The sequence below is a fragment of the Armigeres subalbatus genome, chromosome 3 (assembly GCF_024139115.2).
Source record: "Armigeres subalbatus isolate Guangzhou_Male chromosome 3, GZ_Asu_2, whole genome shotgun sequence".
In the NCBI taxonomy this organism is placed as follows: Eukaryota; Metazoa; Arthropoda; class Insecta; order Diptera; family Culicidae; genus Armigeres; species Armigeres subalbatus.
In genome coordinates, this window is record NC_085141.1 from 45,207,930 (window position 1) to 45,220,120 (window position 12,191).

Sequence of the window (12,191 nt, forward strand, 5' to 3'; positions counted from 1 at the left end):
GTCGAATGACTTCCGGCCACACGACAGGTAGGGCCATTTGGCCGATAGACACAAGGCCAAAAGGTGTTTGACCGAATATGTCATGTGGCCAAAACCTATCTGGCCGACAATGTCGTTCGGCAGACTGACTAGTTGGCTGAAAAACTCGTTTGGCCCAAAAATTGTTTGGGTTTAATGATCGTTTGGCAGAAAGGCCTTGTTATTTGGCCAAACGGGTGGATATTTTTGACTATATTACCCGTCCAGTAATCAACATGTGGCCGTTGGACCAAATGACATTTTCGACTAAATGGCCCATTCTGTCAAACAACTATTTCAGCCGAACGACATTTTCCGGAAGCCTCCTTTCAAGAGGCCTGGAAGCCTCCTTTCAAGAGGCCTGGAAGCCTCCTTTCAAGAGGCCTGGAAGCCTCCTTTCAAGAGGCCTGGAAGCCTCCTTTCAAGAGGCCTGGAAGCCTCCTTTCAAGAGGCCTGGAAGCCTCCTTTCAATTGGCCTGGAAGCCTCCTTTCAAGAGGCCTGGAAGCCTCCTTTCAAGAGGCCTGGAAGCCTCCTTTCAAGAGGCCTGGAAGCCTCCTTTCAAGAGGCCTGGAAGCCTCCTTTCAAGAGGCCTGAAAGCCTCCTTTCAAGAGGCCTGGAAGCCTCCTTTCAAGAGGCCTGGAAGCCTCCTTTCAAGAGGCCTGGAAGCCTCCTTTCAAGAGGCCTGGAAGCCTCCTTTCAAGAGGCCTGGAAGCCTCCTTTCAAGAGGCCTGGAAGCCTCCTTTCAAGAGGCCTGGAAGCCTCCTTTCGAGAGGCCTGGAAGCCTCCTTTCAAGAGGCCTGGAAGCCTCCTTTCAAGAGGCCCAAAAGCCTCCTTTCAAGAGGCCCGGAAGCTTCCTTTCAAGAGGCCCGGAAGCCTTTTTTCAAGAGGTCTGGAAACCTCCTTTCAAGAGGCCCGGATGCCTCCATTCAAAGGTGCCCGGAAGTCTCCTTTCAAGAGACCCAGAAGCCTCCTTTCAAGAGGCCCGGAAGCCTCCTCTCAAGAGGCCCGTAAGCCTCCTTTCAAGAGGCCCGGAAGCCTCCTCTCAAAAGGCCCGGAAGCCTCCTCTCAAGAGGCCCGGAAGCCTCCTTTCAAAAGTCCCGGAAGATTCCTTTCAAGAGGCCCGGAAGCATCCTTTCAAGAGGCCCGGAAGCCTCCTTTCAAGAGGCCCGGAAGCCTCCTTTCAAGAGGCCCGGAAGCCTCCTTTCAAGAGGCCTGGAAGCCTCCTTTCAAGAGGCCCGGAAGCCTCCTTTCAAGAGGCCCGGAAGCCTCCTTTCAAGAGGCCCGGAAGCCTCCTTTCAAGAGGCCCGGAAGCCTCCTTTCAAGAGGCCCGGAAGCCTCCTTTCAAGAGGCCTGGAAGCCTCCTTTCAAGAGGCCCGGAAGCCTCCTTTCAAGAGACCCAGAAGCCTCCTTTCAAGAGGCCCGGAAGCCTCCTTTCAAAAGTCCCGGAAGATTCCTTTCAAGAGGCCCGGAAGCATCCTTTCGAGAGGCCCGGAAGCCTCCTTTAAAGAGGCCTGGAAGCCTCCTTTCAAGAGGCCTGGAAGCCTCCTTTCAAGAGGCCTGGAAGCCTCCTTTCAAGAGGCCTGGAAGCCTCCTTTCAAGAGGCCTGGAAGCCTCCTTTCAAGAGGCCTGGAAGCCTCCTTTCGAGAGGCCTGGAAGCCTCCTTTCAAGAGGCCTGGAAGCCTCCTTTCAAGAGGCCTGGAAGCCTCCTTTCAAGAGGCCTGGAAGCCTCCTTTCAAGAGGCCTGGAAGCCTCCTTTCAAGAGGCCTGGAAGCCTCCTTTCAAGAGGCCTGGAAGCCTCCTTTCAAGAGGCCTGGAAGCCTCCTTTCAAGAGGCCCGGAAGCCTCCTTTCAAGAGGCCCGGAATCATCCTTTCAAGAGGCCCGGAAGCCTTTTTTCAAGAGGTCTGGAAGCCTCCTTTCAAGAGGCCTGGATGCCTCCGTTCAAAGGGGCCCGGAAGCCTCCTTTCAAGAGACCCAGAAGCCTCCTTTCAAGAGGCCCGGAAGCCTCCTTTCAAGAGGCTTGGAAGCCTCCTCTCAAGAGGCCCGGAAGCCTCCTCTCAAGAGGCCCGGAAGCCTCCTTTCAAAAGTCCCGGAAGATTCCTTTCAAGAGGCCTGGAAGCATCCTTTCAAGAGGCCCGGAAGCCTCCTTTCAAGAGGCCCGGAAGCCTCCTTTCAAGAGGCCAGGAGGCCTGGAAGCCTCCTTTCAAGAGGCCAGGAGGCCTGGAAGCCTCCTTTCAAGAGGCCCGGGTGGCTCGTTTCAAGAGGCCCGGAAGCCTCCTTTCAAGAGGCCAGGAGGCCTGGAAGCCTCCTTTCAAGAGGCCTCGAAGCCTCCTTTCAAGAGGCCTGGAAGCCTCCTTTCAAGAGGCCTGGAAGCCTCCTTTCAAGAGACCCAGAAGCCTCCTTTCAAGAGGCCCGGAAGCCTCCTTTCAAGAGGCCCGGAAGCGTCCTTTCAAGATGCCTGGAATCCTCCTTTAGAGAGGTCTGGAAGCCTCCTTTCAAGAGGCCCGGAAACCTCCTTTCAAGGGGCCCGGAAGCCTCCTTTCAAGAGGCCCGGAAGCCTCCTTCCAAGAGGCCTGGAAGCCTCCTTTCAAGAGCATTGGAAGCCTCCTTTCAAGAGGCCCGGAAGCTTCCTTTCAGTAGGCCCGGCAGCCTCCTTTCAAGAGGCACGGAAGCCTCCTTTAAGAAGGCCCGGAATCCTCCTTTCAAAAGGCCTGGAAGCCTCCTTTCAAGAGGCTGGGAAGCCTCCTTTCAATAGGCCCGGAAGCTTCCTTTCAAGAAGCCTGGAAGCTTTATTTCAAGAGGCCTGGAAGCTTCCTTTCAAGAAGCCTGGAAGCCTCCTTTCAAGAGCATTGGAAGCCTCCTTTCAAGAGGCCCGGAAGCCTCCTTTCAAGAGGCCCGGAAGCCTCCTTTCAAGAGGCCCGGAAGTCTCCTTTCAAGAGGCCCGGAAGTCTCCTTTCAAAAGGGCCCTGAAGCCTCCTTTCAAGAAGTCCGGAAGCCTCATTTCAAGAGGCCCGGAAGCTTCCTTTCAAGAGGCCCGGAAGCCTTTTTTCAAGAGGTCTGGAAACCTCCTTTCAAGAGGCCTGGATGCCTCCATTCAAAGGTGCCCGGAAGTCTCCTTTCAAGAGACCCAGAAGCCTCCTTTCAAGAGGCCCGAAGGCCTCCTTTCAAGAGGCCCGGAAGCCTCCTTTCAAGAGGCCCGGAAGCCTCCTCTCAAAAGGCCCGGAAGCCTCCTCTCAAGAGGCCCGGAAGCCTCCTTTCAAAAGTCCCGGAAGATTCCTTTCAAGAGGCCCGGAAGCATCCTTTCAAGAGGCCCGGAAGCCTCCTTTCAAGAGGCCAGGAGGCCTGGAAGCCTCCTTTCAAGAGGCCTGGAAGCCTCCTTTCAAGAGGCCCGGAAGCCTCCTTTCAAGAGGCCCGGAAGCCTCCTTTCAAGAGGCCCGGAAGCCTCCTTTCAAGAGGCCCGGAAGCCTCCTTTCAAGAGGCCCGGAAGCCTCCTTCCAAGAGGCCTGGAAGCCTTCTTTCAAGAGCATTGGAAGCTTCCTTTCAGTAGGCCCGGAAGCCTCCTTTCAAGAGACGCGGAAGCCTCCTTTCAGAAGGCCCGGAATCCTCCTTTCAAAAGGCCTGGAAGCCTCCTTTCAAGAGGCTGGGAAGCCTGCTTTCAATAGGCCCGGAAGCTTCCTTTCAAGAGGCCTGGAAGCTTCCTTTCAAGAGGCCTGGAAGCTTCCTCTCAAGAGGCCTGGAAGCCTCCTTTCAAGAGGCCTGGAAGCCTCCTTTCAGTGGCCTGGAAGCCTCCTTTCAAGAGGCCCGGAAGCCTCCTTTCAAGAGGCCCGGAGGCCTCCTTTCAAGAGGCCCGGAAGTCTCCTTTCAAAAGGGCCCTGAAGCCTCCTTTCAAGAAGTCCGGAAGCCTCATTTCAAGAGGCCTGGAAACCTCCTTCCAAATGGCTCGGAATTTTTCTTACAAGAAGATTTGAAGCGATCTTTCAAGATGCTCAGAGCCCTCCATTAATTATTGGCTCGAAAGCCACAATTCAAGAAGATCGGAAGCATTCTTAGGAAGCTTGGTCTATAAAATTACGGAGTAATGAAAATTTCAGACAATTTTTAAAGGTTAGGTTTGAGGTCGATTTTTCATATATGTTATGAGTTACGCCTTTTTTCATTTACAGCAAAAAAAAAGGGCGTATCTCAATTAATGGTAAAGTTCGAAGGGGTACCTCTCAATAAAAAGGTTTCGAACCGTTGTTATAATGGATTTTATGCAACCCATTTAAGTTGCATAATGTTCATTAAAACACCCATTTCATTGGTATGGAAAAGTCGGCCGTTTTATCACTCAAATGCCAACTGTAAACCAGGTAGGGGAAAGTGGGGTAAGATGGCCATATGGGGCAAGACAGCCAACGTTAATTATGCCTTAAGTTAGCATTATATTCACATTATTATTACAAGGGATGGTTCACAATAATGTAAAAGGGCTATACAACTGAAAATGCACTTTGATAAACTCACTTGTTCTTGTAATATTGATTTGAAGATGGTTTAGTTGAAATTCGAATTTTCTTATAATTTTCTAGTTCCATAATTTAACAATTGAAGCCTGAATTAATCATTTTTCAGGACAAATTGATATTTACCGAAGCTTTTATATAACTATAGCCTATATACAATAATAATTTGAGGAGATTCACAGTAATTAGGTTCGATAAGATAAAAATCTTTGGATATACGTCGGCCTGGGGCGGTATTGCCAACTATATAGGAACAAGGTCATCTCCATGAGTCGCCTAACCCTTAAATGCATTTAAAAAATGATCTAAATAGTTTCTGCATGAATCAGAGATGATTTAAAACAAAGAATATGGTTTTAACAGTAGAATTTAGTTTTAGGCAAATTCTGATATTGTCGTAGTGCCAGTTGTCAAGAAATCAACATGGAATACGCCATTTTTTAACGAAGCATCATTTGAACATAATCCACAGAAGTGCAAGAAATGTGTCCCCTATTCTAAATAAATTTAGCACACTTTTGATATAGTTTTTGGTCCATGCTCGTCTTGCCCCGACGGGGTGGTCATATTGCCCCATATGGTTAATATAGGCATCATAAAAACACCTTTTTTAAAACCAGTTTATAAGATACTGAAACGTTATTAATCAGTGTTTATTGATACTTATGTCAAAGACGGGTTATCATAAAGGTGTTTTATGGACAAATCAAAAGAATTTGAAGGAGTGTCACTATTTTACAAGGGATACCGCTTAGGATGGCCATCTTGCCCCACTTTCCCCTAGTATGATCATGAATTGCAAAAAGATGTTTTCCACTACAAACTCCGAAAGAAGATTCTCCTCCGAGCCGGAAAACGCTTGATTTCGTCTCATCGAAATGAAAATTACGAACCCAGCTTGAAAATATTCCGTTAAAATGTAAAAAAATCTTTATGAAACGATCGTAATAGGAAAACCGTAAAAAACATATTTGTTTCTAGTTCAATGTAGAGATGCTCATCCGGTTTGATATTGCGCACAAAACATCATGATACTACATATATCAAATAAATGATGGTTGTCAGAATGACAGCATCTCTTATCTGTCAAAAGATACATAGATGATTCCAGAAACCATGAATTATTAACATTGATAATCCATCTCATTGTATCTTTCTCTGTCGTCACGCCGACTATTGATTTTACTGAATTACACCCTTATGAGACGTTCATCGAAAATAAATTCATTCATAAAAGTCAGATACAAGCTCTAGTTACGAGCCATTAATTTAGCTACATACTTTGACTGTACCCGCTCATATACTCATATACCATCCACACGAACGGTAGTATAACTCGACATTCATTCACGCGTAAGCATGGCCCAACTGTAATAACCTAACTCCCAGCCGGAGAGCAACTCTGGTACATACCTCGTCGCAGCTCGGTTCCGTTTCGCTGCTGATATAGCGGACTGCCATCGTCGCGCCTCCAAGTCACCTTCGGGGTCGGATGACCGGTCGCTTTGCAGAAGAATGTCACGTTGCCTCCCTCGCGAACCGTCATATCCGACGAGGACTGCTCGTCCGAAATATCCGGCGGCACTGTCATCGGCGATGGAAGAGCGCAAAAACCGCAAATTTGAAGCACAAGTCATGTATGCATCCATCAACACATCCGGATGGGGGTAGGAAAGGATACTCACGCTGCACGTCGACGCAGCCCACTTGCTTCTGCAGTGGCGTTGCGTTGATTTGACACATGTAGCAACCGCGGTCCGATTCCCGCACGTTTCGGATCTTCAGCCGCCACACGTTCGACTCCTCCTGGGTCACGCTGTAGCGTGAATTGTGTGTTACGACGCGACCCTGCAGGGCCAGCACGGTCTGATCGGAAGCACGCATCCATCCAACCTGCACGTTTGGATGAATATTTAGATTTTTGGAAAGAGGTCAAATTTATTCATATACACATGCACCGTTGCGAATTTGCTCACCTTATAGGCACCTAAATTTTGTACAACACAACTTAACGTAGCTTCTCTACCGATAGGAACTGTCACATTTTCTATGGGGCTGGCAAAGCTCGGTTTTGGCTCCTGCTCGTTCCGGGAGTCTGAGCTTCCTGAAAGAAGAAGAAGAAAAAGAAATCGGTTAAGGCAGGTCATGAATAATTTCAAATTATAACTTCGGGCGCCCCCTTCAGAATAGAATCACCCCATTCCGGGGAAGAAAAATATGTATTATGGAGTCTCCCAGAGCTAATCACACTTTCGCATCCCATAAGGTCCTCCCATATTTCACTCCCAACGATGGCGACGGTCGGCGCGGACGCCCTCGTCTTCATTTATTCAGTGCGAACACATTAGAGCCCGGACCGCACAGCTCTTGGAAAACAAATCACTCCACCGGAATCCATATGCAAAGCGAGTGGCGAAAAGAAAAAAGAACCTCAAGAAATATGGCGTAGCAAAATCAAATGGATAAGAGGAAGAGAATGCCGACTCCCAAAACAAATAACGACTAATCCGGATTGATATATTCCTCGAGGCTCGACGTCTGCCACTACATTGATGCTCTCAGTACGAGGGTGTGCGATAACATTTGCATTCAATATGTGTATGTGATACATGGAGCAGGAACCTAATTAATCACTCCGAGGGGGACGCTATGGGAATTTGATAGAGGTTGTTCAAGACACTTCAAGGCTTTTAGAAACATAAAAATACCTACATAAAACACCATCAACATTGTCTCTTTGCGAAATTCGTCTCTGGTCGTGAATCACTTTATCAACATTTGCATTATTTTACCATAATTTGATATGTGGGACTTAGTCTGGAAACTCACTCTGGAGAATACGTTGATAAAGGCTGAGGGATGCATTTTGCCGGATTCTCCACTATATTACACCAAATCTCATACATACTTCCGAAAATTGAGGGAGACGCATGGTTCTGAAATTCTGTACCTCCGAGATCGAAAATTGCTTCAACTTACAAACCCTTCCCAAATTCTCGCCGAAATCGAATGAAGATTCCAAAGCCACCGGAATGTCTCGTTGGGAAAAATCTCATTCGAAATTCCATCCTTCCCCCGGTACATTAGAAAGAAACCCGCACACATGAAACCGGCCAATCCCCGAAAGGAAACAGCTCACTTCTTCATCTCTGTGCGCCCGGATAGCGCTTTTCCCTAATACCGGCACACAGTTCATATTCAAACGGGAGATAGCAGAGTGAATCTCCGACCGGAAGCTTCTTATTTTCCCTTCACTGCCACTCTCCGTCCTTGGCCGACTTTGAGTATTATTGTTTTGAATTTGAAATTGGCAATAAATCTACATTTAAATATATAATTCAATGATTGTGCTATCAGTGAATCTCCTGCTTCGGCCGCCGGTTCTGGGTGTTGGTGGTTGGCCTGAGCCTGAACCGGGTTTCACATTCTGGGAACGAGCCAGAAAAGACGCCCTGAGATTCGAACTTCCGGTTGGTTGGTGTGGTATGGCTCGTGGTTTCGTACTTGAGGGAGTGTGTGTGTGTGTTCGAGCGGACACGAGCAGGAGGAAGAGTTAGTAGAGGAATTATTAGTCATTGAGCTGGGCGTGCAAGCGAGAATTTCCATTGAGCCATTTGTTGTGCGGTGAGCTGAAAGCATGGACTAGATTATTGGGATGCATCTTCAGAAGGAAATGCAAGGACGAGAAGCTACTTTAACCGGAAGATGTGTCTGTTTCACATGCTATAGGAGCCTTTATGCTCGGCTCGGTGATGCTCCAATCCGGTTGCAGATGCTTTGAAGAATGATCAATAAATCGCAAATGAATTTATTTTAATCATGTTTTGTTTGATAGAAGAGAAGATTAAGTTATTTACGAAACATCGGTGCTACATTCAATTCAACATGTTCACCGCTGTAAGCAACTCAAGAAGTTCTAACGGATGACTTGAAATATAAACGATTTCCAATTCAGGTTAGTTTACGGAAAAAAGTTTTGGAAGTATTCTTATAAAAAAAAAGCTTCTTTTTCTTAACTACGATCATCAACTAGACAAAAGTTGCAGGATCCTAAATGAGTTATCCCAGTATGAAGTAATTAAAATTTCATTAATTCATTTCTTCATCAAGTTGTTTAAGAATGAGCGCCACCGCTCCGGCTGACATTATTCCATCACTGTAAGGTATAGTACAGGCATTAGAGTGGAGCGTCATGATCATTTTTTCAAATCAATGGTTTTTCGAAGCCATTCTGGGTCCTGAACAACTGTGCAAAATTTTGGACCGATTGACGCATCGCGTTTGAAGTTTGTATGGAAATTAGTATGGAGGAACGTATATTTTTGCATTTCTACTACTAGAGGTTTCAGTTCATAGTAAACCAAGTAGCACATTGCGTTAAAGTATAACCCAAAGGATGCTGAAAAACTTTGCTGAAGAAGGCACGTTACTGAAACGTCCACGAAAAAAGTTATAACGCTTTGAACATTGAGTGTTAAAACCATATGCAAAAAATCGTTTATTCTGCCAGCACTGCCGTACTACGTAGACCAATAATTTAACTGAGTGTTATGTATTTCAAAATAATTGATCTTATAGGGCTTTAGAGCTAATGGGAGCTATCCGGAATTATTTCACAAGGAGAAAAATCCGACAAGAAGTAATATGGGTTTTGCCCTTCGATAACCATAGGTTGTCCGGTAGTGCTGGCAGAAACATTGATTTCTTGCATATGGTTTGAACAATCAATTTTCGAAACGTAATAACATTTTTTGTAGACCTTCCAGCTACGTACCTTCTTCGGCAAAGTCTTTCGGCATCTTCCAGACTACATGCTAACGTATTGAGTCACGTGATTGACGATAAATTGAAGCCGCTAAGAGCAAAAATGTAAAAAAGTACGTTTTCCCATACTAATCTCCATGTAAATTTAAAACGCGATGCGGCATGCGAGGTTGCAACCAATCGAGCCCATATTTTGCACAGTTGATTGGGGTCCTAAAACGATTCAGAAAAACCTTGATCTCACTTGATCGGACGAAGTTTGCGTTTTTCCATACAACTGCGCCCCACTCTAACAGGCATAGACACGCTTTTTTTCAAAATTAAACTAGCAACTGATCTACAGGGTGTGTACTGGTTTTTGTTAAGATATTTTTTTTATTTTCATAGAGGTTTATGTGTAATTGATCATTAATTTCCGTGAAGATTTTTTTTCGGACACATACTTTTGAACGTTTTTAAACAAAAAAAAAGTTGTTGACTTACGCCATTCCTATTACTATCCTAGTATCTAGTATGAGATAACGAACAGGACATTTACACAACACCCAGTGGACCAGTGGAGAATTTTTCGCTTTACGAAAATTTTTCTCCTTAACCGGGGCGGGAATCGGACCCATACTCCAAAGCACATGCGTCTAGACGATCGACGTCGCTAACCTCACGGCCACGAAGCCCACTATCTTTTTTACTCTCTTACTGAATCTCTCACTTTCGTACTATCGCACTCTTATCTATTTGCTGTGTTTGCTATTGTTATCATTGCTCACTTTCTTATTCTCCTATTTCCATATAGTTTTAATATTACTCTCTTGCTCATTTACTAACTTACTATCATACTCTCTTTAACTCTTGCTCGCTTAATTTTTGACTGTTTCATTATCTTACTTTCTTTATATCTAACTCTATTAGTCTCTTAATCTCTCACTATCTTACTCTCGTACTCTGTTACTCCCTTTCACTCTAACTCTCTCCTCCCCTTATTATTTTCTCCTCTTATTTTCTCAATCTCGTACTCCAAATATCTTTCTCCCAAACAATCTTACTCTCTTTATATCTTACTAATTTACTCTCTTACTCTTTCACTTTAATTTTCTCCTAATTTCTCTCACTTTAATTCTCTCCTAAATTTTTTTTTTTACATGTGCATTTGAATGAGTTTTGAAAAAATCTGACTCTTTTGCCCTTGATCAATCAGGTGTTAAAAACGAGGGCTAGGTTTCTCCGCACGACAAAAACTTAAAAGCTACTAACGTTCCAGATATTTATTTAATTACGGAAGACCATTCCGACTAGACACGATCAATCTTTGATGTGTGATGAAAAAACTACCGTATATAAGATGGATACTACATTAGCTGTGTTGTAAATAGAAGAGCTCTGCACCAGCAATGACCATCATATTTTATAGAACAACCCTCCTTTTCCCTTCTGCTATTATTCTTTTCTCTTCCTACTCTCTAATTATTCAACTCTCTTACCGTCACCTTCTTTCTCTCTTCTTCTTCTTCTTCTTTTTCTTATTCTTCTCCTTCTTCTTGGCATTACATCCCCCACAGGGACATTGCCGTCTCACAGCTTAGTGTTCATTTAGCAGTTCCACAGTTATTAACTGCGAGGTTTCTAAGCCAAGGTACCATTTTTGCATTCGTATATCATGAGGCTAACACGATGATACTTTTATGCTCAGGGAAATCGAGACAATTTCCAATCTGAAAATTGACCAGACCGGCACCGGGAATCGAGCCCAGCCACCCTCAGCATGGTCTTGCTTTGTAGCCGCGCGTCTTACCGCTAGGATAAGGAGGCCCCCCTTCCTCTCTTACTCTGTTATTGTTTTGCTCTTTTAAACAGGCTTACGCTCTTACTTTCACACTCTCTTACTTCTTTCCTTTCTTATTTTCAAACTCTCTTTTTTATCTATATATCGAGCTCTATCTGGAACAAGGGCAAATATCGCAAGAGAGGATTCCCTTCACCAACTTTCCCTCTTTTAAATAATAGTGACAAGCAGAGGGTTTCTTTACCATTTTTCACTTCAGAGCGATAGAAAATAATAATAATTTGCATTCTAAGGTAATAAACCGTAAAAAAATCCTCTGCTTCTCTCTTTTATTCAAAAGAGAGTTTTGTAAAACCTTAAAAATCACTCAAATAAAGAATAAAAAAAAAAAAAAAAAATTCAAAAGAGAGGAAGTCGACGGAGAAAATCCTCCCTTACAATCAAGTGGTGGAATAAAATGTGATAGTACTCGTCTTATGACAACTCCTCCTTTACCATCTCATGTTATTACTTTCTTACTCATTTATTCCTCACTTTACTTTCTTACTAACTCACTTGCTCTCGTACTCTCTTATTCTCTAACTCTCTCATTTCCATCCACTATTGTTTTCGAACTTTCCTATTTTTTACCTTTATTGTTCTGTGATTTTTGAAATTATTTCAATTCTTCACTTTCCTACGCTCTTTCTCACTCTCACTTTATTACTTTCTTACTCTCTTACGCTCTTACTAATTTACTTTCTCACACCCTTACTTTTTCACTCTATAATTCTCTCACTCTCTTAGTTTCTCACTCTCTTATTCTTTCACTCTCCAACTGACTTATTTCCTTACTTTCTAACTATCTTTCTCTTTACTCTCTTACAGTCCTACTCTCTTGCTATCTTAAACTTTTAATCTTTTAGTTTTTCTATCTCTTTTTTCTCTATTTTCTTGTTTTTGTTTTGTTTTTATTCCGGTGAACTTTGACATAGTTTCAGTTCCCCCTCTTACTCTTTTACTCTATTGTTCTCTATCTTACTCTACTACTATTTAACTTTTTTGCTAACTTACTTTTCTATTACTCACTTGCTTATTTCCTCTCTTTCCTTACTCTCTTACTCTCTTGTTGTCTTACTCTGTTAG

The 12,191-nt window shown here is 44.3% G+C and overlaps 1 protein-coding gene across 1 annotated transcript in view; it reads right to left on the reverse strand.

Annotated features, from left to right (window-relative positions):
* Positions 1-12,191, reverse strand: part of LOC134221610 (uncharacterized) — a 637,051-nt gene that overhangs the window by 276,667 nt on the left and 348,193 nt on the right. The window contains exons 3-5 of the mRNA XM_062700799.1: positions 6,499-6,626; positions 6,208-6,415; positions 5,936-6,106 (exon numbers count right to left, since the gene is read on the reverse strand). Coding sequence (XP_062556783.1) covers positions 5,936-6,106; positions 6,208-6,415; positions 6,499-6,626 — 507 coding nt within the window. The remainder of the gene's footprint in view (positions 1-5,935; positions 6,107-6,207; positions 6,416-6,498; positions 6,627-12,191) is intronic.